Raw genomic sequence first — 26,707 nt, forward strand, 5'->3', positions numbered from 1 at the left:
CCCAGTGGTGAAGTGCACACTCCCTCTCTCCCTCCTCCTTCTCACCTGTGTAGTCTGTTCTTCTTTCTTCCTCCTCTCCTCGTCCTGTAGTCGTTTCTGTTGTTTACGTGAGACCACCTCAGTGAAGCCGTCGTCTGCAGTGTTCGACTGGGTGTCCTCTAAGGTAGTCACCTCTGGATGGTCATCTATGATCACCACACCTACAGGACAGCACACAGGAAGGGACATCACATCAGTTCCACGGACATGGTACAAGTTCTAGAACAATAGAATCGGAAGAATTCTGTATTGGGCCAATATGATATTACAGTTTTCGTGGCATATTGGGGAAAGAAACATTTCAAGATGGACACTAGATAGCCTCAATGGGTATGAGCAGGTGTGTGAGACAGGTGTGTGTGTATAGGAGACGTGTGTGTGTGTGTGTGTGTGTGTGTGTGTGTGTCTCTCTCTCTCACTGGCATAGTTGTTGAGGTCAAACTGCAACAAAGCATTCTCCTTCTCCTTGGGTTTCTGTTTGGTCTGTTTGGCCTCGTCCTTCCTGCGTCCAGATGGATCTTTACCCCCGGGGCGCACTGCTCCCCCACCTGGGGCTGAGTCTGGGTTAGGGGCAGCTCTGGAGGAGAGGAGATAAATGTTAGACACACACAAGGCCACTGTACAGAGAAGTAGCAGTGTCTAAAGACTACAGGATCAGCAGTGGTCTACAGTCCAGGACGTAGTGATGTAACGGAGGACATTGCTTTCACATCAGTGCACGTGAAGGAGAGGAGACGAGGAAAGGAAACCACTTTAGACTACTGTGATGCCACCAGAAAGGGAGCGATGATGAGTACCCAGTGTATTTCTCCTCCAGAGGCCACAGTAGAGGGGAGCAGTCTGAAAATACACCCTGACTCGCTTCAACAATTAAAACAGGACACGAAAGGAGATGAAACATTTGTCCTTCAGGAAGATCATGTTTCCACACCTCTCACTCTCTCCCACACACACACACGCCCTATGGGTTGTATAATATGATATTGTTCAATATGTTAACCGTGAATAGATCTAACATGCAAACAGTCAAGGCATAAGACTTAAGGCCAAACCAAATCAGTGTGTATGACTCACCCTCTGCGTCCAGCCTTGGCACCTCCTCTCCTCTCTCCCTTCCCCCCTGTGTAGCCGCGGCCTGGTTTGGGTCCGCTGTTCCCCCTGCGGTTCTGCCTCTCCACCGGACGCTGACTGGAGAAACTCCTCCTGGCCCAGGCAGGCCCCGCTGCTTCGCGTTTGGGCGTCATCCCTCCCTCAGTGGGGGTCCTACTGGGGGGTGCTGAGCCTTGAGGGGGTAGCGGGGCTAGGGCCGAGGGCTGGGTAGCTGCGTTAGCAGCCTCCAGCGCTCCCCTCCTCTCCTCTCGTTCTCTCCGTTCGTTAAAGTCACTGCTCTCTGACGCCGTCTCCCACTCCTCGTTGGCCTGGTCAGAGGAGTTCTGGTTGGAAAAGTCAGGTGACTTGGTGCCCATGGCAGAGGTGGTGGGAAGGGTGGCATCAGGCAGGGCTGGGTCAGAGGTCAGGTGCAGGTCAACGGCTGTGGGTCCCCCCTCTACAGGCATGGTGACAGGGGTCCCTGAAGCTCTGGAGAGGGTAGGGGACAGGGAGACAGGGCCAGGCCCAGAGGCACGCACTAAGGCTGGGAGGGAGGTAGTGGGGGTGGGTCCAGGTCCTGTCTCTCCTCCAGCTAAGACTGCAGCCTCTCTTTCCTTCAGCCTCCGGAAGCGGGGGGGTTTGTCCTGTCTGGGGGGTCGGGCTGGGCGAGGACGACGGGGCCTCTCTCTGTCTCTGCTACTCTGGGGTCCCCCCTCCCCAAACTTCTTCACCTCGAAAGGACGGTCTCTGTCCCCTCGTACAGGCCGTCGGTCAGAGTGGGTGTCCCGATTGTCGTAGCGTGATGAGGGTTCTGTGTCCTCAGGGCGGAAGGTCTCCATGGGTTTAGAGGGCCACTGAGAGGACAACTCTCTGGTTCCTGGTCGTCTGAGAGGAGCTGACCTAGGACCTCCTCTCTCCCTGGCGCCCCCTCGCCTGCTGTACAGGCCCCCTCTCCCCCGCCGTGACGGCTCTCCTTTGGGCAGGAAGCCTGGCTTGGGCCTACCCTCCTCGTCTCCTCCCCTGAGCCCCCCTTTCTCTCCCAGGTGAGGGGGTCCAAAGCCAGGTTTGTGTGGTCCGGAGCGGGGCTCTCCTGGTAGTTCCCTGCGGAGCGGTCGGGGTGGTTTAGTGCTGGGCTCACGGTCTGAAGCCCCCGTGTCGCTAGCGGACTCCCGTCCTCCTTCACTCTCCGATTCGGTATTGGAGCCACGGCGTCTCCTGCGTTTGGGCATCACCTCGAAGTCAGAGCTCTCGCTGCGCGTCTCGCTCTCTTCACGGCAGCAGCGGAAGGCAATGCCGCCACCGGTGGTTGGGAGGTCTGAGCGCGAGCGTGGCTCCCGGTAAGGGTACTCCCCTCGACTACGACCCCGGCCACCTCTATTTCGACCACTGTAAGTCCCCCGGAAACTCCGTCCTCGCGAGTAGTACTCCCCTCTGCCTCTGGCTCGAAAACTATCAGCCGGCCAGTCTCTCTCTCTGTCCCGCTCCATCTCTCTTTCCCGATCCCTTTCTCTTTCTCGCTCCCTCTCCCTCTCTCTCTCCTCACGGCGGTAGGCCCTTGGAGGAAGGTTGGACTCCTTCCTACAGGATAGTTTCGGTTCGGGGTGTTTATCATTGGTCATTGGTTTGTCTGTCTTGTTGTCCTGGGAGGCTGGTGCTTGTGCTCCTAATAGGGCTTGTGTGTCTCTGGATCTCTGGGGGCCATTCACAGGCCCTTCCTCAGTCTCAGGGGCCTCCCTCTTCCCATCCCTCTCCCTGTCCCTCTCTCTTTCTCCCTGGGGCCTGTCCCTGGGGCCCCCAGACACAGCAGCAGGCACGAAGGCAGCTTTTGCTCCTCCTCGCTCCTCCTTCTTGGGTCTCTCCCCTCTTTCCCCCCTCTCTCTGTGTCGCTCTCTCTCCTCCCGCTGCTCTCTCTCTTCCTTCATGTCTCGGAGTACAGGTTTCTTAATGGGTCCAGACCTGCGTACAGGCCTCTCACCCCCTGGCCCTTCCCTCCGGCCGGCCACTGACCTCCCTCCCAAACGCAACTCAGCCTTCTGCTTGCTAGCGACTGACAAGGGCAGCTTCTCTGGCTTGTGGAGGCTGTCGGATGGAGGGGTGGGCCTGTTGTTGGCCACAGCAGCCTGGGAGAAAGGCTCTTTCCTAGGCTTCAGTTCGTCTGGGCCTGGCCTCTCCCCTGCATCCTGGAGCTCAAGTATCTTTGTGCCCAGGGGGAGGCTGTCGAACCTAGGCTCGTCCAGTTTGAGTGAGTGGCTGGAGCCCTGGGAGATGGTCCTCTGTAGCATGGCCTGTCCCAGAGCATCAACTTCCTCTCCAGTGGGCAGGCCAGGCTCCTCTGGCTCAAAGGGGGACTCACCAGGCCCTCTCTCTGTCTGCAGGGATCCTGGAGCCTCCTCGGGGCCCGGGCCAAACGCTGACAGGGGTTCTGTGGGATTTCTGAATAAGTCAGTCTTGCTGTGGGGTTCAAGAGGACTGATATCCTGGCTGGGGTAAATAACTGGTAAGCCCCGGTCCAGCTCCAACCCAGAGTCCAACCTGGGGAAAAGCGAGAGAGATGTTTTAATCAAAAACTCTGCAAACAACAGAAGTGGCTGCCTCTCATTCATATGCCCTGTGAGGAAACCAGGTGTGTACTGAGATGTAGCCTGATTGGTGTGTTGTCCCCTCACCTGGTGTCCTTGTCCTCCCATCCTTTAGGGGGAGTGGCAGAGTTTAGGGGATCAGTTTGTGCGTACGGGTCAGACCCCCACACTGTACGTGGTTCAGAGGGGAGACTGTGGTCCCGTATGGGCCTGGTCAGGTGGTCAAAGGAGTCAGAACTGGAGCTGGACTTGTCCCCTGCTTCTCTACGAACTATCTGCTTTGGACCCATCCGCCCTGGAGACAAGATAGATAAGGGGACGGCCGGTCAAAATGATTACCTTTTACAGTTTATATACACTATACGCTATTATAAATATATGTCTACTTACACCAAAACACACACAGGGCAACAACACCCACAGAAGACAGGCAAAACTAAACTCTGAAAACACACACGTATCAGTATATCATTATCTCCGTACCAGGTCCAGGGTGCATGTTTGGCATGTCGAGCGGTGGTCTTCCAGACATTATGCGGGGGTCCATGTATGACTGCATCATGAGCCAGCGGGGGTCAAAGCCCATGTTAGCCAGGTGCTGCTGATGGTGAGGGGGGCCGATGGGCTGGTACAGGGAGCGGTGCTGCTGCTGGGGGGCAGCTACACTTCCTCCGCCACCCGCACCTCCTCCTGATGGGGACACAGTCCCACCACCACCTCCTCCACCACCCTGCTGCTGTTGCTGCTGCCACTGCTGCTGCTTCATCTGCTCCTGCAAGGAGAGAGAGGTAAGAGTTGGATTCAGGGCATTTCTCTTCAAAATAACATGGACAACATTAAAAGTTCAGGATTCCATAGTCCAGAGATGGAATTGAACTTCATTTGGTAACTTGACTTTTCCCAAGAGGAACTTTGGATGTGACATTGGGTATAAAAAAAATCGAAGCAACACCAGTCCAATACCTGCTGCCTGAGAAAGCGTGGGGGCAGAGACTTCTGGAATTGTTTGGAGTATCCCGAGGTGAGAGAGGGGCGTATGGCAGCCCCTGCCTCTCCCTCCAGGTCTGGGGGGGCCACCGGGGTGTCCTCTCCAATGGGGGGGTCCATACGGGGCAGAGACAGGGGCACACGCCCCTCCACTAGAGAGAGAGACAGTAGTCAGTCACACTATAAACCTTCATTGAAATATATAGAAAGTGTTGCTTTGCTGGGAGTGAAACTGTGGGAGGTAAAGCAACTGGTTCATTTATGTTGGTACAAACACAGGGCTCTGCCAGGGGGCTCACCTCTACTCTCATCGGTGCTGAAGTACTCTCGGATAGGCATGGGAATCAGTCTCTCAGTCTGGCTCTCATCCACCAGGGGGCTTACCTCGCTCAGGAGGCCCACCTCACCTAGGGTGCCCTCTCCGAGCTGAGGCTCTGGGGGTATGGACTCTGGTCTTTGAACCGGAGGGCTGGGCTGGCGAGGCACAAACTGACTCTCCTCCGCACTAGGCTCTACTCTTTCCATCCTCTTGTTCTCGCTCTCCATCCTCTCTCTTTCCATCCTCTTGTTCTCGCTCTCCATCCTCTCTCTTTCCATCCTCTCTCTTTCCATCCTCTCTCTGTCTTGGAGAGGGGCTGGTATGGTCAGGGGCTGTGGGAGAGGGTCAGCCTGAGAAGGTGCAGGGCTAGAGATGGGGGGAGGAACAGACAAAGGGGGTGTGTCTTCACACACAGCTCCCATCTCTTCATTGGTTGTCTCTCCGGCAGGGACGGACGTGGCCTCTGTTGCTGGGCGGAGTTTCTCGTTAAGGCGCTTGAGTTTCTCTGCGCAGGCGGCGAGTCTCTGCTCTTCCATCCTCTTCTCCTCCTCTTCTCTCCTCCGCCTGGCTCTTTCTACTGCTTCCGACAAGTCCTGCTTCTTGCGTTGCTGGCGCCAGGCCTCTGACTCCTCCTCGCCAGAGGGAGCTGCAGTGGGGGATTTGGCCACGCGAGGGGCTCTGCTGCCTATCAAGCGCACACCTGGCCGACCCTGGAGAGACGGAAAGAGACATGACATAAGTTCTCTAACATCCAAAAGGAACTTGTATAGTAAAGCTCTTGATGGCGCATCAGTCCAGGATTCCCTCATCAAGCCAAAGACACTCAGCCTCACCTGGTAGTCCTGTGGTGGGCCAGTCTTGTACTGCCCTATACTGCCTGGGGAGGGCGCCCTGGGGTCCCTTCCATCTACCCATGAGCCTTTGCTGCCCTCCTGGCCATCTGAGGGGCGCAGCGGCCTCATCCGCTCCACTTTACCGATCCACTCCCTGAGAGAGCGAGCATGATGGTTAGTCGTTTGTTAGCGCTACATGGTAATGCCTAGCCTTAAGCTCAGCGGGCTAACAGTCTCGAGGAGTACAGATAACCCAGGACAAACACAGTCTGTCACTTCCAGATAGTGAGGCAGAAAACGAAGCACCTTCGTCAGTGAGACTCACCAGTTTTCTCCTTTCTCCTTGGCGGCTTGGTTCTCCTCATCGTCACTGAAGTTGAGTTTCTCTGTGTAGTCTACCTCCATCTGAGCTCCTGGATAACAGACCGGGAGAGATGAGGGTTACCGTTACATGTCGTTTAAATTACATTCTATTAAAACGTCATGTAAAAAATGGTTTTGTATAAATACAGATGAGTATTACCAGCCCAGCCCTCGTCAGCTTCAGTGTCCAGGTTGTCAAGCTCTTTGAGCTCTGTAGCGCTGATGATGGAGGGTCTGTCTGGATCCTTGAGCCAGGCCTGGGGGGGCCCCTGCTGGGGACGGACCCTCCTGGGGACACAACACACACAGGAGCGTCAGTCCACTGGGGACTGGATGAAGAGAGGTCTATGAACTCAAAGTGATGTGGTAATAATGATGAGTGTGTAGGGATGTAGCAGTGTGTGTGTGTGTACTCACCTGGCTCCATCCTGTGGAACAGGGTATCTTATGTTCCCTGGCACTGGAGCAAAGGGCATTCTGGGGTACGCGTGGAACATCTAGAACAGGAACACAAGGCCATTACCAGGAGAATCCTACTCTGCAAAGTCATAGAAATTTCTGGCAAACTAGCAACTACTGTCAAGACAACATCCCCCATATCAGGTAAGTAATTCCATGTTTCTTTATACCCCAAGTAAAATCAATAACCCTAGAAATCAATACAGCATTCGTTCCATCACTTACATAGGGTGGCATCATGCCCCTGAACTGGGGGTGGAACTGGGGAGGCACCCCGGCAGAGGCCTGCTGGCCCCCGTTGAGTTTAGGCTGGGAAGGCACAGAGGAGGAGGATTGTAGTTGGGGCTGGGAGGAGAGGGATGCAGGCTGGACAGACAGGGGCAGCCTCTCCCTGACTTCTCCCTTTTCATTAGGGGGCACCCTGCCCCCCTCCTCCGCCTCCCCAGGGGGTGAGGGGGTGCTGAAAGCCGACCCTCCCTCCTCTGGCCCACGGCTGTCCATCTCAGAAGGGCTGGCTCCTGTGGTCAGATTCCTGCCCCCGCCCTCTCGCCAACTACCAACATCTAGGAGAGGAGAGCACGGTGGAAAACTTACTTTTCAACTGTGGGAGCAATTATTAGTGAATGGAAGACATACAAGACCACTGATAATCTCCCTCGATCTGGGGCTCCACGCAAGATCTCACCCCGTGGGGTCAAAATGATCACAAGAACGGTGAGCAAAAATCCCAGAACCACGCGGGGGGACCTAGTGAATGACCTGCAGAGAGCTGGGGCCAAAGTGACAAAGCCTACCGTCAACAAGGGCATTGAATATGAAACATGGCTGGGTCTTTCAGCATGACAATGATCCCAAACACACCGCCCGGGCAACAAAGGAGTGGCTTCGTGAGAAGCATTTCAAGGTCCTGGAGTGGCCTAGCAGGTCTCCAGATCTCAACCCCATAGAAAATCTTTGGAGGGAGTTGAAAGTCCGTGTCGCCCAGAAACAGCTCCAAAACATCACTGGTCTAGAGGAGATCTGCATGGAGGAATGGGCCAAAATACCAGCAACAGTGTGTGAAAACCTTGTGAAGACTTACAGAAAACATTTGACCGCTGTCATTGCCAACAAAGGGCATATAACAAAGTATTGAGATAAGTATTTGGTCAATAACAAAAGTTTATCTTCCACCATAATTTGCAAATAAATTCATTAAAAATCCTACAATGTGATTTTCTGGATTTTTTTCCTAATTTTTTCTGTCATCTTTTTTTATTTTATTTTTATTTTACTAGGCAAGTCAGTTAAGAAAAAAATCTTATTTTCAATGACGGCCTAGGAACAGTGGGATAACTGCCTGTTCAGGGGCAGAACGACAGATTTGTACCTTGTCAGCTCGGGGATTTGAACTTGCAACCTTCTGGTTACTAGTCCAACGCTCTAACCACTAGGCTACCCTACCCTGCCGCATAGTGTACCTATGTTGAAAATTACAGGCCTCTCTCATCTTTTTAAGTGGGAGAACTTGCACAATTGGTGGCTGACTAAATACTTTTTTACCCCACTGTATGTCTGTTACGTTTATGGGGAGTCAATTAAGGAAGACATCTTCTCTGCAAACCACTGGAAATCAGGTCAACAGGAGAGGATATTATTTAAGTAGTCAACAGCTTTGTGACATCAAATGGACTGGTCAAGATGTGTTGGTATCTGTAGTGATGGTGCAAAAGCCATGAGAGTGAGACATAGTGGAGGGGTAACGCGCTTCCAAGCAGTTTCTCCCGTCTCTACTTGGGAACACTGCAGCATCCACTGACAGGCTCTTGCTACCAAGGGAATGCCTGACAGCTTGAAAGACATTTTGGATACTACAGTGAAAATGGTTAACTTTGTTAAAACAAGGCCCCTGAACTCTTGTATATTTTCTTCATTATGCAATGACATGGGCAGCGACCATGTAACACGTTTACAACATACAAGTGCGCTGGTTATCAACTGGATTCATTATCCCTTTCATGCCCTGCCTCCAGTCCATTTACCGATATCTGAACAAGAAAGCCTCATCGAAATTACAACAAGCGGTTCTGTGAAAATGGAATATAATCAGAAGCCACTGCCAGATTTCTGGATTGGGCTGCGTTCAGAGTATCCTGCCTTGGCAAAACGCAGTGTTCAGACACTGATGCCCTTTGCAACCACGTTCCTGTGTGAGAGTGGATTCTCGGCCCTCACTAGCATGAAAACTAAATAGGCACAGACCGTGTGGAAAATGATTTAAGACACTCTCCCCAATACAACCCAACATTGCAGAGTTATGGGCATCCTATCAAGCACACCATTCTCATTAACTTGTGTAGAGTTACACAATTTTCGATGAACAAATCAAGTTTTATATGCAAGATGAATAAATAAAGAGCAAAATTGACTATTACTTGTGCCCTGGTCCTATAAGAGCTCTTTGTCACTTCCCACGAGCCGGGTATGACAAAAACTCACACTCGTTCTTATGTTTAATAAATGTATCGAATGGTGTGTGTGTGTGGCATACTTACGATGGCAAAAAAAACAACATTTGAGAGTGAGCTGACCCTGGTGCTAGAGGGGGTACGCAGCTGGAGGTTGAATGTTTGAAGGGGTACGGGGACTATAACAAGTTTGAGAACCACTGCTCTAAGGGGTTAACCCATGTATGTTAAAATAATCAATTCAGATACAATAGTAACAATAGTAAAAACAGAAACAACTAAACATCAAGAATCAAAAAATTGCCTGACACAAAATGCTGAGTGATATGGCTTATTATAATTATTATTATAGCTTTTATAATTATTATTATTATTATAGCTACACTGACATTTAAAAAAAAAAAATTACAAGGAGCTCCTAAGTTGAAATTTAGGAGAACACTAAAAGTATGTGTTTTAATTATAAAAAATAACTAACTAAAAGTTCACGAATTAAAGGTTTTTGGAGTGTTCCATGCTCAACAGGACAAAGACCCTAAGCACACAGCCAAGACAAAGCAGGAGTGGCTTCGGGACAAGTCTCAATGTCCTTGAGTGGCCCAGGCAGAGCCCAGAGTTGAACCAGATGAACATCTCTGAGAAGACCTGAAAATAGCTGTGCAACTTCCTGTTTCCATCACAGCTGTCATGACTTTTCTGGCATAAAAACTGAGGATGGAAACATGGTTTGAGTGAGGGAAATGCTGTAAATTAAGAGGACTACAGTTCATTTCAAAGGTATTCAGACTTCCCCACATTTTGTTATGTTACAGCCTTATTCTAAAATGGATTCAATAAATGTTTTTCCTCAACCTACACACACACATACATACAATACCGCATAATGTTAAAGCGAAAACAGGTTTTTTAGAAATGTTTTCAAATTTATTCAAATTAAAAACAGAAATACCTCAAATAAATATTCAGACCCTTCCCTAACATACTTGGATTTGAGCTCAGGCGCATCCTGTTTCCATTGATCATCTTTGAGATGTTTCTACAACTTGGAGTCCACCTGTGGTAAATTCAATTGATTTGGAAAGGCACACACCTGCCTATGTCAGAGCAAAAACCAAGCCATGAGTTCGAAGGAATTGTCCAGAGGCACAGATATGGGGAAGGTTACCAAAACAAATCTGCAGCATTGAAGGTCATCAATAACATAGTTGCTCCAGGGTTCCTCTGTGGAGATGGGAGAATCTTCCAGAAGGACAACCATCTCTGCAGCACTACACCAATCAAGCCTTTATGGTAGAGTGGCCAGACGGAAGCCACTCCTCAGAAAAAGGCACGACAGCCCGCCTGAAGTTTGCCAAAGGCACCTAAAGGACTCAGACGAAGAGAAACAAGATTCTCTGGTCTGATGAAACCAAGATTGAACTATTTGGCCTGAATGCCAAGCATCACGCCTGGAGTAAACCTGGTACCATCCCTATGGTGAAGCATAGTGGCTGCAACATCATGCTGTGGGGATGCTTTTCAGAGACATTGACTAGAAGACTTTGAGGGAAAGGATTGAGGGAAAGATGAACGGAGCAAAGTACAGCGAAATCCTTGATGAAAAGCGCTCTGGAGTAGGTTAGGAGCTCAGACTGGGGCAAAGGTTCTCCTTCCAACTGGACAACCACCCCAAGCACACAGCCAAGACAACACAGGAGTGGCTTTGAGACAAGTCTCTGGAATGTCCTTGAGTGGCCCAGCCAGAGCCCGGACTTGAACCCCCTGGATAGACCTCAAAATAGCTGTGCAACAACACTTCCCATCCAACCAGACAGAGCTTGAGAGGATCTGCAGAGAAGAATGGGAGGAAACTGCCCAAATACAGGTGCGCCAAGCTTGTAGCGTCATACCCAAGAAGACTCGAGGCTGGAATCGGTGCCAAAACTGTTTCAACAAAGTACTGAGTAAAAGGGTCTGAATACTTGTGTAAATGTGATCCGTTTTTATTTATTTTTATAATTTTGTAAAAATGTCTAAAAACCGGTTTTTGCTTTGTCATTATGGGTAATGTGTATAGACTGCTGAGGGGGGGAAAAACAATTAAATCAATTTTAGAATAAGGCTGTAACATAACAAAATGTGGAAAGAGTCAAGGGGTTGTAATACTTTCCAAATGCTCTGTATGTATTTTCAAAGGTGAGATGTTGAGGATTATAAATACCACTTCGATACCATACAAGCAAACAACAATGAGTCCAAATGTGCACTTCACATGTCCATATCATAAACTCATGTCATATAGTGTCAAAGCTTATGATCACTATTCTTAATGTACAATTTAAAAAATGACATGTCATATCCTGGGTTCTTTTGAACCAAATGAGCCTGTGCTTGTCTGTTGTGAAAATAAATGTACAACGGCACACGCACCTGAATGCACTCAAGACTTGTTTCTATGCGCACCAAAATGAATCGTTTCCCTGAATTGCACTGTGAAAGCCTAACATTAATACCGTATTTTAGAATTTGGCTGGTCATGTTGGCAAAATAACGGGTTTTCAAATTATGCCCACCTGCTCCAGATTGCAATTTATAATGGACTGTTTTTGGATTGCGTAAACAGTAATCGTGTGATGGTGGGAATGCAGGGTTGTGTTCCAAACAAAAGAAGAGAGCTAAAAAATACATTTTAAAAAGAGACTGACCAGGTAAATCCATGTGAAAGCTATGATCCAAAATTGATGCCACTTGTTAAATCCACTTCAAATAGGTGTAGATGAAGGGGAGGACAGGTTAAAGAAGGACTTTTAAGCCTTGAGAGACAATTGAGACGTGTGTGTGTGTGTGTGTGTGTGTGTGTGTGTGTGTGTGTGTGTGTGTATCAGAGGGTGAATGGGCAAAACAAAATATTTAAGTGTGGAACGCTTTTGCCACCTTGTGGAGTCTATGCCCTGGCGAATTGGTGCTTTTTTGAGGGGCAAAGGGTGGTGCAACTCAATATTAGGAAGGTGTTTTGTACACTCAGTGTAGTTGAATCTTATTTAAGCCAAAAGTGCAATGAAATTACTTAGGAGCTGTGCACACTTGAGGTGTGTGGCCACTTACAGATACCAATTAGTACTCACTCAAACCCTGGTAATTTATTTGTCTAATGTTGTACTTGCCCCACATATTCCAGGAAATATTATGCTACTGAATGTATCCAGAGTATTTTCAGATTTAAACAAATGAGGCGAAAAGGTCAAATGCACATCAAATCAACAGTGTAATGTTTGGATTGGATTCAGACTTGTGTCAGGGAAACAGTTGTGTCCTCACCTTTGGTATAATCATTCTCCCATTATCTCCAAACTGTTCCCTTTCAATTGCTACCATTGTTATGCATATTTCTTCTGTAAGAAATATTTCAATTTAGCCCTAACTATTTAGGTCAATTGCCAGGAGTGTAAAGTGTTAAGTAGCCTTTTGGGTCAATTAAATTGATAAAGAGTGTTCCCAAAAGCTCTGTGTGACCACCCGCCAACGTGGCTGGTGAAATAGACATTCTTACTCGCCAACGCCAAAATCTACCTACATTTGGCAGGTGGTGGGTGTTAATTTCCCACCCTGGATGAGACAACTCAAGACAACACAGGTGAGTCGTTTCTGTTGTAGAGTGACAACCTTTGGGTCAGGACGTTTGGTCCATGAGTAGCAGGTAGAAAGGAGTAATGCTCATGTTCTGAGGACTGAAACTGGGGAATGTGCGTGTGTGATTATGTGAGTGTTCATACTCTGAGGTCTGAGACTGGGTCCAGGTCCATAAGGCTCCTCCTCCTGCCCCTCCCCTTTCTCCGCCTCCCCAGCCGCCTGCAAACTGGGGAACTCCTGGTGGAACTGGCTGCTCACACGAGGGGCTCCTCCTTCTGGCTGTGGTGGTGGCTTGCTGTTGGCCCAGGATCTGCTGCCCCCTATAGAGGACGAGACCTCTGGGGGTTGGGGGGCAGCGGGCTTAGGCTGGGGAGGGGGGGTCTCAGACTGCCTGATACACACAACAAAGAGGAGAGAGAAAGAGATAGTGGAGAGAAGTAGTTTTTTATTATTATTATCATCATCATTAGGGCTGAGAAACAACCTGAGGACAGGCATGGTATTAGTGTGTTTAGATTTAATTCAGGGGCAGCCCTGGTATCTCACCTATCGTCTCCTCCCTCAGGTCTGGAGGCCCAGCCACTGCCGTCCTTGGGGACGATGTTAACGTTGGGGTCGTTGCCCTTATTCTCTGCCTTCAAACTGGGCAGGTTGGCAGGGGGGGGCATGCGTCGACTGACGGCAACCTTTCCCAAACTCTGGAGCCCATGTCTGGCAGCAACTGGACCGAGGGAGAGGAGAGGGCATAGAACATTTAGACATTAAGCTAGAAGCTGAATTTATTATAGCAATCCCAAATCGACCCCTAGCCCCTGGACAAGATGAGGCAGACATGAAGTGTGTGTGTATGTGAGTGAGTGTGTGTTTAGCTTGAACATACCTGCAGTTTTCTGGGTCTCCAGAGACTTGCCCTTGTACGTGTTGAAGAGGCTAAGGGTTGCATACTTGGTCTTGCCATCCTTTGCCTTGGTGCTCTGCCCTGACTTCTCTGACATTTTCCTGGAAACTCATTGAGTCTGGTCCTCCGGTCTCACCTCCAGAACCAGCCTCCTGCAATAAAATATCAAAACATTTATTTAAACACTGATGAGTCTGGTTTTATTATTACTCATTGCAGATTGATGGGGCATGTCGTGTTCTCATGCCAACCTCCCACAAGACAACAGGGTTAACCAATGATGTGTATAAACCCTGGATGACTGACTGACGGGCGTATTGAAGACACCGCACAGCAATCTTGGCACTCCAACTACATATGTATAGATTTAATATAGATTCTATAGATTTGAAGCTATAGAAATGTTTTTATTATTGTCTGCATACGTTGACACATTTTATTACAGACTCCTTAATACATACTTTTAAAATGTGAGCTAAACATAAAAATGAAAATATAAAAACAATTTTCTTAAAGTATGCACTGCTACATTATGATGTAGTCAATGCCCAAATGGTAATTCAGGAACCACTAATTGTTGTGGCAGACATCTTGAATACAAAACCTAATGTTTTTATCTACTGAAATTGAATGGACATCTCCTCTAGGCATTGAGCAAACTCACTGTATAGGAGCAAAAGCAAACTCGCATAAACACACAACTTCCTAGCCACCCTAAGATAGCAGACGTCTGCCAGCTGAGAATGCAGAGGAGCTGGGAGAGGGAAGGAGTGAGTGAGAGATAAGAAGCAGAGCCACTTCCTCCACAAGGCAGCCCGGGCCAGACCCTCAGCCCGTGCGTGCCAGAGCCACAGTGGGAGGTGCCCCAGAGAGGGACAGAGTCAATCAAGGACACAGAAAGCAGCCTAAACAGACACTATTTTCCTCTCCTACTGTCATTTCCATCCCCCCTCTCCCTAGGATTTTCTGACAAGGTGGTATTGGTGTAGATCTAAGCAGTGGTGGAAAAAGTACCCAACTGTCACACTTGAGTAAAAGTAAAAGATACCTTAATAGAAAATTACTAAAGTAAAAGTCATCCAGTAAAATTCTACTTCAGTAAAAGTCTAAAAGTGTTGGGTTTAAAACATACTTAAGTACCAAAAGTAAAAATAATTCTTAAAAATCCTTATATAAACAAACCAAACAGCACCATTGTCTATTTTTTTTTACAGAAAGACATGGTCACACTCCAACACAGACATTCTAATCGACCTGGCCCGGGTATCCTGGAAGGACATTGACCTCATCCCGTCAGTTGAAGATGCCTGGTCATTCTTTAAAAGTAACTTACTCACCATTTTAGATAAGCATGCTCCGTTCAAAAAATGCAGAACTAAGAACAGATATAGCCCTTGGTTCACTCCAGACCTGACTGCCCTCGACCAGCACAAAAACATCCTGTGGCGGACTGCAATAGCATCTAATAGTCCCCGCGATATGCAACTGTTCAGGGAAGTCAGGAACCAATACACGCAGTCAGTCAGGAAAGCTAAGGCCAGCTTCTTCAGGCAGAAGTTTGCATCCTGTAGCTCCAACTCCAAAAAGTTCTGGGACAATGAAGTCCATGGAGAACAAGAGCACCTCCTCCCAGCTGCCTACTGCACTGAGGCTAGGTAACACGGTCACCACCGATAAATCCATGATTATCGAAAACTTCAACAAGCATTTCTCAACGGCTGGCCATGCCTTCCGCCTGGCTACTCCAACCTCGGCCAACAGCTCCGCCCCCCAACGCAGCTCCTCGCCCAAGCCTCTCCAGGTTCTCCTTTACCCAAATCCAGATAGCAGATGTTCTGAAAGAGCTGCAAACCTGGACCCGTACAAATCAGCTGGGCTTGACAATCTGGACCCTCTATTTCTGAAACTATCCGCCGCCATTGTCGCAACCCCTATTACCAGCCTGTTCAACCTCTCTTTCATATCGTCTGAGATCCCCAAGGATTGGAAAGCTACCGCAGTCATCCCCCTCTTCAAAGGGGGAGACACCCTGGACCCAAACTGTTACAGAAAATCCATCCTGCCCTGCCTATCTAAGGTCTTCGACAGCCAAGTCAACAAACAGGTCACTGACCATCTCGAATCCCACCGTACCTTCTCCGCTGTGCAATCTGGTTTCCAGACCGGTCACGGGTGCGCCTCAGCCACGCTCAAGGTACTAAACGATATCATAACCGCCATCGATAAAAGACAGTACTGTGCAGCCGTCTTCATCGACCTTGCCAAGGCTTTCGACTCTGTCAATCACCATATTCTTATCGGCAGACTCAGTAGCCTCGGTTTTTCGCATGACTGCCTTGCCTGGTTCACCAATTACTTTGCAGACAGAGTTCAGTGTGCAAATCGGAGGGCATGCTGTCCGGTCCTCTTGCAGTCTCTATGGGGGTGCCACAGGGTTCAATCCTCGGGCCGACTCTTTTCTCTGTATATATCAATGATGTTGCTCTTGCTGCGGGCGATTCCCTGATCCACCTCTACGCAGACGACACCATTTGGGGTACTGGATCCTTTCACAGATTATAAGGCTGAGTTGAGACAATGACCCAAACCCAGCTCAATTAATCCCTACCATTGTGCCGCTGAGTTGTCATAACGCTTCAGCAAATGTACATTATCCCAGGGGCGCTGGAAGACAACGTAAGTAACCTAATTTATGTCTCTCTGCTGATCCTACAGCTATTGTATGCAGTAATCATGTGCCTATGAAACACAGTTATACTGTTAGCACTGAGGCAGTGTGCCCTAGTTGGACATCCACTGTGGGTAGCTCACCCTGCACCAACATAAATAGCATGAGCACATCTACTTCTGCTAAGCTTTCCAGTAAGTTGGGAGATAGCTTAGCAGTTAGAGCATTGGGCCAGTAACAGAAAGGTTGCAAGATCAAATCCCAGAGCTGACAAGGTAAAAATATGTTGTTCTGCCCTGAACAAGGCAGTTAACCCATTGTTCCTAGGCCGTCATTGGAAATAAAAAATGTGTTTGCCTTGATGACAGCTTTGCACACTCTTGGCATTCTCTCAACCAGCTTCACCTGGAATGCTTTTCCAATAGTCTTGAAGGAGTTCCACATTTGCTGAGCACTTGTTGGCAGCTTTTCCTTCACTCCACAGTCCAACTCATCTTAAACCATCTCAATTGGGTTGAGGTCGGGGATTGTGGAGGCCAGCTAATCTGATGCAGCACTCCATCACTATCCTTGGTCAAATAGCCCTTACACAGCCTGAATGTGTTTTGCGCCATTGTACTGTTGAAAATCAAATGATAGTGGGACTAAGCCCAAACCAGATGGGATGGCGTATCGCTGCAGAATGCTGTGGTAGCCATGCAAAGCACCCCCACACCTCCATGCATCACGGTGGTTACCACATGCAGAGATCATCCATTCACCTACTCTGTGTCTACCAAATAGGGATATCTTCTGTATACCACCCCTACCTTGTCATAACATTTATTGGCACAAACGCATTGATAAAAGAAATTCCACAAAGTAACTTTGAATAAGGCACCCCTGTTGTTAATTGAAAAGCATTCCAATAAGCTGGTTGAGAGAATGCCCAAGAGTATGCAAAGCTGTCATCAAGGAAAAGGGTAGCCACTTCGAAGAAATACAAATATAAAATATATTTAGATTTGTTCAACACTTTTTTGGTTACTACATGATTCCATATGTGTTATTTCATAGTTGAAGCTTCACTATTATTCTCCAATGTTTAAAATAAAATCAAACCCATGAATGAGGTGTGGCCAAACTTTTGACTTGGACTGTATGTAACTTAAGAAACATGGTTCATTAAATAAAAAATGTGCTAGTAACAGATGACATTCATATTCTGACAATCTCTGGAAAGAACATAGATAATACCTTTGATGACACAGTGGTAGCAATACATGGTTAAGATCTACATAAAAGACAAATGCCAAATGGTAGAGGTATTGTTGTTTATATTCAGAACCACATTCCTGTAAAGCTTAGAGGATCTCATGTTAAATACTGTTGAAGTAAAATGGCTACAGGTTCATCTGCCTCACTTCACTTTACAGCACGATTCTAAAACGTATTATTTCATTTTTCCCCAACAATCTACACACAATACCCCATAAAGACAAAGCAAAAACAGGTTTAGGAATGTATTACAAATAAAAATGAAATATTACATTTCCATAAGCATTCAGACCCTTTACTCAGTACTTTGTTGAAGCACCTTTGGCAGTGATTACAGCCTTGTGTCTTCTTGGGTATAGCGATACACGCGTAGCACACATGTATTTGGGGAGTTTCTCGCATTCTTCTCTGCAGATCCTCTTAACCTCGGTCAGGTTGGATGGGGAGCGTCGCTGCACAGCTATTTTCAGGTCTCTCCAGAGATGTTCGACCGGGTTCAAGTCCGGGCTCTGGCTGGGCAAATCAAGGACATTCAGAAACTTGTCCCGAAGCCACTCCTGCTTTGTCTTGGCTGTGTGCTTCGGTTCGTTATCCTGTTGGAAGGTGAACCTTCGCCCCCAGTCGGAGGTCCGGAGTGCTCTAGAGCAGGTTTTCATCAAGGCTCTCTGTACATTGCTCTGTTCAGCTTTCCCTCGATCCTGACTAGTCTCCCAGTCCCTGCCACTAGAAAACATCCCCACAGCATGATGCTGCCACCAACATGCTTCACCATAGGGATGGTGCCAAGTCAACTCCAGATGTGACGCTTGGCATTCAGGCCAAGAGTTCAATCTTGGTTACATCACACCAGAGAATCTTGTTTCTCGTGGTCAGAGTCCTTTAGGTGTTTTTGGCAAACTCCAAGAGGGCTGTCATGTTCCTTTTAGTGAGCACTTCACTGCCTGATTGGTGGAGTGCTGCAGAGATGGTTGTCTTTCTGGAAGGTTCTCTTATCTCCACAGAGGAACTCTGGGGCTTTGTCAGAGTGACCATCGGGTTCTTGGTCACCTCCCTGACCACGGCTCTTCTCCCCCGATTGCTCAGTTTGGTCAGGCGGCCAAATCTAGGAAGTCTTGGTGGTTCTAAACTTCTTCCATTTAAGAATGGAAGGTCACTGTATTCTTGGGGACCTTCAATGCTGCAGAATCTTTTGGGGCACCCTTCCCTAGATCTGTGCTTCAACACATTCCCGTCTCGGAGCTTTACGGACAATTCCCTTCGACCGCATGGCTCGGTTTTTGCTCCAACATGCACTGTCAACTGTGGGACCTTATATAGACAGATGTGTGCCTCTCGAAATCCTAAATTGAATTTACCACAGTTGAAGAACCCTCTCAAGGATGATCAATAGAAAAAGGATGCACCTGAGCTCAATTTCAAGTCTCATAGCAAAGGGTATGAATACTTACATTAATCAGGCATCTGTATTTTTTACACACACACACACACACACACACACACACACACACACACACACACACACACACACACACACACACACACACACACACACACACACACACACACACACACACACACACACATTTGAAGGAGGAAAGAAAATCACTGTCATTATGGGGCATTGTGAGCAGGATCCATGTTAGAATAAGGCTGTAAAGTAACAAAATGTGGGAAAAAGAAAGAAATTGCCTATTCCATTTACTAATAAGCATGGACCCATTACAAAAATGACTAAAACTGATATATCCCTGGGGATTGATGAGGAATTGAACAACTGTATGGTTGAGAGGGATGAGGCAAAATTCTGTCTGCACAACCGATTGGCAAACGTGCTGAAAATGGAATAATCATGTGACTAAACTAAATTATATAAAGAATGATAGTAAAAAGATTAAGCACCTTAAATCGAATTCTGGGCAAAAAGGCAAACTCCACATCATCATTGATTGAATCAGATGACTCATTCATCACAAAACCCACTGATATTGACAATTACTTTAAGGATTCTTTATTTGGAAAGATTAATGAATTTAGGCATGAGACGCCAGCAACAAACATTGACACTACACATCCAAGTATAACCGATCAAATTATGAAAGACAAGCATTGTAATTTTCAATTCTGTCAAGTGTGGAAGAGGTGAAAAAATTGTTGTCTACCAACAATGACAAGCGACCGGGGTCTGACAACTTGGATGTAAAATTACTGAGTATAATAGGGGACGATATTGCCACTCTTAATTGCCATAACTTCAATCTAAGCCAACTAGAAAGTGTGTTCCTTCAGGCCTGGAGGGAAGCAAAAGTAATCCCAATACCCAATAATAGTAAAGCCCCCTTTACTGGCTAAGTTAGCCAACCCATCAGCCTGTTACCAACCTTTACTAAACTTTTGGAAAAAGATTGTGTTTGACCAGATACAATGCTATTTTCATGTCAACAAATTGACAACAGACTTTCAGTATGCTTATGGGGAAGGACATTCAACATGCATGGGACTTACACAAATGACTGATGATTGGCTTAGAGAAATTGACGATAAAAAGATTGTGGGGGCTGTCTTGTTAGACTTCAGTGCAGCCTTTGACATTATCAATCATAGTTTGCTGCTGGAAAACTTGTGTTATGGCCTTATACTCCTTGCTATATTGTGGATAAAGAGATACCTGTCTAACAGAACACCGAGGGTGTTCTTTAATGGAAGCCTCTCCAACATAATTCAGGTAGAATCAGGAATTCCCCAGGGCAGCTGTCTAGGCCCCTTACTTTTTACCAATGACATGCCACTGGCCTTGAGTAAAGCCAATGTGTCTATGTACACGGATGACTCAACATTATACACGTCAGCTACTTCAGCGAGTGAAACCACTGCAACACTTAAGAGCTGCAGTTATTTTCAGAGTAGGTAGCAAGGAATAAGTTAGTCCTCAAAAAAATATTTTAAAAACTAAAAGCATTGTAATTGGGGCAAATCATTCACTAAACCCTAAACCTCAAATAAATCTTGTAATAAATGTGGAAATTGAGCAAGTTGAGATGAGTAAACTGCTTGGAGTTACCCTGGATTGTAAAATGTCATGTCGAAACAACATGAAGAACAGGAGCTAAGAGGAGAAATATGTCCATAATAAAACGCTGCTCTGCCTTTTTAACAACACTATCAACAAGGCAGGTCCTACAGGTCCAAGTTGTCGCACCTGGACTACTGTTCAGTTGTGTGGCCAGGTGCCACAAAGAGGGACCTCGGAAAATACAACTGGCTCAGAACAGGGCAGCACGGCTGGTCCTTAAATATACACGAGAGCTAATATTAATAATATGTAAATCTCTCATAGCTCAAAGTGGAGGAGGGGATTGCCTTCATCACTACTTTTTTTGGTAAGAAGTGATGACATGCTGAATGCACTGCGGTGTCCGTTTAAACTACTAGAACACAGTTCAGACACCCATGCATACCCCACAAGGCATGCCACCAAACGTCTCTTCACACTCTCCAAGTCAAGAACAGACTATGGGAGGAGCACAGTACTACATAGAGCTATGGCTTACATGGAACTATTCCACATCAGGTAACTGATGCAAGCAGTAGAATCAGATTTGAAAAACAGATAAAAAATACACCTTATGGAAGTGGGGACTGTGAAGAGACACACACAGACACATAAGACAAGCAATCTACACACAGGTGCACATGGATTTTGTATTGTAGATACGTGATAGTAGAGTAGTGGCCTGAGGGAACACAATTTGTTGTGAAAAGTGGAATGAAATAGAATGTATTTAAGTTTCCCCATTACAAGTGATTTCAATGGGTCTTTCTCCATTCTGTTTGTGTTATACTATTAAATCAAAAAGTCAGCATTTTCATCCATTTCTGCACTTATTTGAGATCACTTCCACTTAGGGCTGCACAATATCGGCAGGCAATCTGGGGCTTATTTTTTAGCAAATGTTGCGCTTTGACTTGTGATTTAGAGCAAAACCCTTGGGTGAACGAACTGGTCCAATAATAATTTGACTTCCATGACTCCAATTCTATAGTTTGAATACAGCGTTGTTTGACATGACAACGGATGAAAATGCCACGGAGGAGTTGTTGTGAGAGGGCAGGAACCAAAGTTGATAAGTGTTTCTTAGGGAACCGTTTAATTTTGGCTACATGTAATGTTCTCTTAGCTACTTCATGTAGCTAACATATTCATACTTTGCGTATTTCTCATTGGCAGCTACATTAAATAGTACCCGCAAAATACCAGTCTCAAGGTCAACAGTGAAGAGGCAACTCGGCAGAGTTGCAAAGAAAAAGCCATATCTCAGACTGACCAATAAAAAGAAAAGATTGAGATGGGCAAAAGAACAGACATTGGACAAAGGAACTCTACCTAGAAGGCCAGCATCCTGGAGTCGCCTCTTCACTGTTGACATTGAGACTGGTGTTTTGCGGGTTCTATTTAATGAAGCTGCCAGTTGAGGACTTGTGAGGCTTCTGTTTCTCAAACTAGACACTAATGTACTTGTCCTCTTGCTCAGTTGTGCACCAGGGTCTCCCACTCTTTATATTCTGGTTAGGGCCAGTTTGCGCTGTTCTGTGAAGGGAGCGTTGTATGAGATCTTTAGTTTCTTGGCAATTTCTCTCATGGAATAGCCTTCATTTATCAGAACAAGAATAGACTTTCGAGCTTAAGAAGAAAGTTCTTTGTTTCTGGCCATTTTGCGCCTGTAATCGAACCGACAAATGCTGATGCTTCAGATACTCAGCTTGTCTCAAGAAGGCCAGTTTAATTGCTTCTTTAATCAGAACAACAATTTTCAGCTGTGCTAACATAATTGCAAAAGGTTTTTTTAACAATCAATTAGCCTAACTTGGATTAGCTAACACAACGTGCCATTGGAACATAGGAGTGATAGTTGCTGAAAAGGGGCCTCTGTAGGCCTATGTATATATTCCATTTATTTATTTTTTATCTGCCGTTTCCAGCTACAAGTCATTGACAACATTAACAATGTCTACACTGTATTTCTGATCAATCTGATGTTATTTTACATGGACCATTTTTTTTGCTTTTCTTTCAAAAACAAGGACATTTCTAAGTGACCACAAACTTTTGAACGGTAGTGTAGATGAGAGTGGATTCTCGGCCCTCATTAGCATGAAAACTAAATATAGGCACAGATTGTGTGTGGGAAATGATTTAAGACACTCTCCCCAATACAACCCAACATTGTAGAGTTATGTGCATCCTTTCAAGCACACCATTCTCATTAACCTGTGGTGAGTTATTCACAATTTACGATGAACAAATAAGGTTTTATATGTAAGATGGATATATAAACAGCAAAATTATTGATTATTATTATTAGTGCCCTGGTCCTATAAGAGCTCTTTGTCACTTCCCACAAGCCGGGTTGTGAAAGACTCACACTCATATGTTTAATGTATCGTATAGTGTGTGCATGGCAGGCTTACAATGATGGCAAAAAACTACATTTGAGAGTGCCCTGACCCTGTTGCTAGAGGGGTACGCAGCTGAAGGCTGACTGTTTGAAAGGGTACGGGACTATAAAAAGTTTGGGAACCACTGATTTAGAAGATACTGTTGCAAAAACATATTGATTAAGGTCTACACCATCACTTGTATTAACAGGCTGTATAATGAATTATGTTTGCTCTGACTCAGTTAATTTATAAGCTAGCTAGTAAGCTTACTAGCGATTAGCGGCTAACCATATTTAGGCTCAACTTGCTAAGAAACATCTGCAAACAGCTAGTTTGTGTTAACAAATTAAGTGTAATTATAGAACGCTAGTGGATTTATATTAACCTCTCTGCGCACGGAACCGGGCTGAAATTCCACAACATACGGTGATCGCTACATAAATAGTCATATTAAACATTCATGAAAATACAAGTATCTCACATGTATCGAAAACCTAGAATCTTGCTAATCCAACTGCGTTGTCAGATTTAAAAATTTACTGCGAAAGAATACGATGTGATAATCTGAGGATAGAGCCCCATAAAAAAAAACTATTTCAACCAGCACAGGCATAACAAAATCACAAACTGCATTAAAATAAATTGTTTACCTTTGACCATCTTCATGTTTGCAATCCCAATGCTCATTGTTACACAATGAATGATCTTTTGTTTGATAAAATCCATTTTTATAGCCTAACACGAAACATTTTGTGAACCGCTTGTGTCGTGAATTCCGTCTCATTCCATTTGACAACACATTCGAGGGTAAATACCCACACAAAACGTGACTTTTCCAGTCATGTTTGGTTTCGTTGCAATCAACTGGTTTGTTTGTAACACAACCAAACGTGATGGGCCATTTCGCGGGACGTATAGACTGAAAGAAACCGATTTCCGAAGACAACAAGTAATGACATCACTGTGCACCAATGATATGACCACTGTTTCGTTGATTGACTGTATTTTAACCCAATGACCACTGATCGTCTTGAAATCTACCTGGGTAGATAGCCAATGAGCTGAGGTAAACGGCAAAATGCAATGGTTATGTGTTGGAAGACCAACCCATGTAGTAAACTCCGGCGTAAAGAGAGTCATTCGCTGTTGAAGTTTTATACCGGACGGGAGCTACGCATATTACGCACAGCATTGTTTGGTAAACGCGCAGATTCAGCTGTTTACATATCAATCAGTATGGCGACCAAGTCAGGGAAAGCTAAATCTAAGTCTAGATATACAGATTTACACACAATTTTAGAAGAAATTGATCGGAAAAGTGAGATTGTTGTATGACGATTCATTTAGCGATTCCCAAGTGGAGGAATATTTTTTGAACGGAGAGGACAAGTTCTTCTCATGCTCATGCCCTTGTTTGAAATTAATAATATAAAATATGTGATTTTTATTTTATTTTAGAAGCAATATATAAAAATGTAATGTAATGAAATGTGAGATGCGTGTGTCTGCCACCCCACATGAAATAGCCTATTTGAGGCTGTTGAGGGGAGGGGAGGGCAGGCCCACAACAATGGCCAAAGTGAAATGGAGACAGTAGATCTAGCTGGTCTGTCATAATAGAATAGAGACAGTAGATCTATCTGAAATGTCATAATATAAAAGAGACAGTAGATCTAGCATGTATAATAATATATTCAACCTTATGTTCCCTGTACTCATATATCTGTTTATTATACCTGTTGATACTCACTTTACAGCAGAAAGAGACTGCTATGTCACCTGGCATCAGCAGCACAATATTGTGTAGAGCTTTGGAAAAGGGGGTGGGGTTATAGCCTTCCTGTTTGGCCCTGTCCGGGGGTCTCATCGGGTGTACTTCTTCTGTCTTATCCGGTGTCCTGTGTGAATTTAAGTGTCTCTCTCTCGATCTACCTGAGCCAGGACTACCTGGCACGATGACTCCTTGCTGTCCCAGTCCACCTGGCCTTGCTGCTGTTCCAGTTTCAACTGTTCTGCCTGCGGCTATGGAAACCTAAACTGTTCATATTTACTTGAGGTGCTGTCCTGTTGCATCCTCTACAACTACTGTGATTATTATTATTTGACCCTGCTGGTCATCTATGAACGTTTGAAAATCTCAGCCATGTTCTATTATAATCTCCACCCGGCACAGCCAGAAGAGGACTGGCCACCCCTCATAGCCTGGTTCCGCTCTAGGTTTCTTCCTAGGTTTTGGCCTTTCTTGGGAGTTTTTCCTAGCCACCGTGCTTCTACACCTGCATTGCTTGCTGTTTGGGGTTTTAGGCTGGGTTTCTGTACAGCACTTTGAGATATTAGCTGATGTACGAAGGGATATATAAATACTTGATTTGAGAGGACTGAGGGTCTTCCAAATATTGAAAGTGTGTAAATACACTGCCCAAAAAAATAAAGGGAACACTAAAATAACACATCCTAGATCTGAATGAAATATTCTTATTAAATACGTTTTTCTTTACATAGTTGAATGTGCTGAATGTGCTGACAACAAAATCACACAAAAATTATCAATGGAAATCAAATTTATCAACCCATGAAGGTCTGGATTTGGAGTCACACTCAAAATTAAAGTGGAAAACCCCACTACAGGCTGATCCAACTTTTATGTAATGTCCTTAAAACAAATCAAAATGAGGCGTGTTTGGCCTCCACGTGCCTGTATGACCTCCCTACAATGCCTGGGCATGCTCCTGACGAGGTGGCAGATGGTCTCCTGAGGGATCTCATCCCAGACCTGGACTAAAGCATCTGCCAACTCCTGGACAGTCGGTGGTGCAACGTGGTGTTGGTGGATGGAGCGAGACATGATTTCCAGATGTGCTCAATTGGATTCAGGTCTGGGGAACGGGCGGGTCAGTCCATAGCATCAATGCCTTCCTCTTGCAGGAACTGCTGACACACTCCAGCCACATGAGGTGTAGCATTGTCTTGTATTAGGAGGAACCCAGGTCCAACCGCACCAGCATATGGTCTCACAAGGGGTCTGAGGATCTCATCTCGGTACCTAATGGCAGTCAAGCTACCTCTGGCGAGCACATGGAGGGCTGTGCGGCCCCCCAAAGAAATGCCACCCCACACCATGACTGACTCACCGCCAAACCGGTCATGCTGGAGGATGTTGCAGGCAGCAGAACGTTCTCCACGGCATCTCCATACTCACATCTGTCACATCTGTCACATGTGCTCAGTGTGAACCTGCTTTCATCTGTGAAGAGCACAGGGCGCCAGTGACAAATTTGCCAATCTTGGTGGTCTCTGGCAAATGCCAAACGTCCTGCACGGTGTTGGGCTGTAAGCACAACCCCCACCTGTGGACGTCAGGCCCTCATACCACCCTCATGGAGTCTGTTTCTGACCGTTTGAGCAGACACATGCACATTTGTGGCCTGCTGGAGGTTATTTTGCAGGGCTCTGGCAGTGCTCCTCCTTGCACAAAGGCGGAGGTAGCGGTCCTGCTGCTGGGTTGTTGCCCTCCTACGGCCTCCTCCACGTCTCCTGATAGCGCCTCCATGCTCTGGACACTACGCTGACAGACACAGCAAACCTTCTTGCCACAGCTTGCATTGATGTCCCATCCTGGACGAGCTGCACTACCTGAGCCACTTGTGTGGGTTGTAGACTCCATCTCATGCTACCACTAGAGTGAAAGCACCACCAGCATTCAAAAGTGACCAAAACATCAGCC

The 26,707-nt window shown here is 46.4% G+C and overlaps 1 protein-coding gene across 1 annotated transcript in view; it reads right to left on the reverse strand.

Annotated features, from left to right (window-relative positions):
• Positions 1 to 26,707, reverse strand: part of prrc2c (proline-rich coiled-coil 2C) — a 42,196-nt gene that overhangs the window by 9,594 nt on the left and 5,895 nt on the right. The window contains 15 exon segments of the mRNA XM_052480368.1: positions 46 to 200; positions 459 to 616; positions 1,114 to 3,660; positions 3,795 to 4,002; positions 4,191 to 4,479; positions 4,671 to 4,846; positions 4,994 to 5,723; positions 5,847 to 6,000; positions 6,172 to 6,259; positions 6,370 to 6,497; positions 6,627 to 6,706; positions 6,894 to 7,231; positions 12,868 to 13,115; positions 13,271 to 13,445; positions 13,605 to 13,774. Coding sequence (XP_052336328.1) covers positions 46 to 200; positions 459 to 616; positions 1,114 to 3,660; positions 3,795 to 4,002; positions 4,191 to 4,479; positions 4,671 to 4,846; positions 4,994 to 5,723; positions 5,847 to 6,000; positions 6,172 to 6,259; positions 6,370 to 6,497; positions 6,627 to 6,706; positions 6,894 to 7,231; positions 12,868 to 13,115; positions 13,271 to 13,445; positions 13,605 to 13,719 — 5,589 coding nt within the window. The 5' untranslated portion in view covers positions 13,720 to 13,774.

The sequence above is a fragment of the Oncorhynchus keta genome, chromosome 26, assembly GCF_023373465.1.
Source record: "Oncorhynchus keta strain PuntledgeMale-10-30-2019 chromosome 26, Oket_V2, whole genome shotgun sequence".
NCBI classification, from domain to species: Eukaryota; Metazoa; Chordata; class Actinopteri; order Salmoniformes; family Salmonidae; genus Oncorhynchus; species Oncorhynchus keta.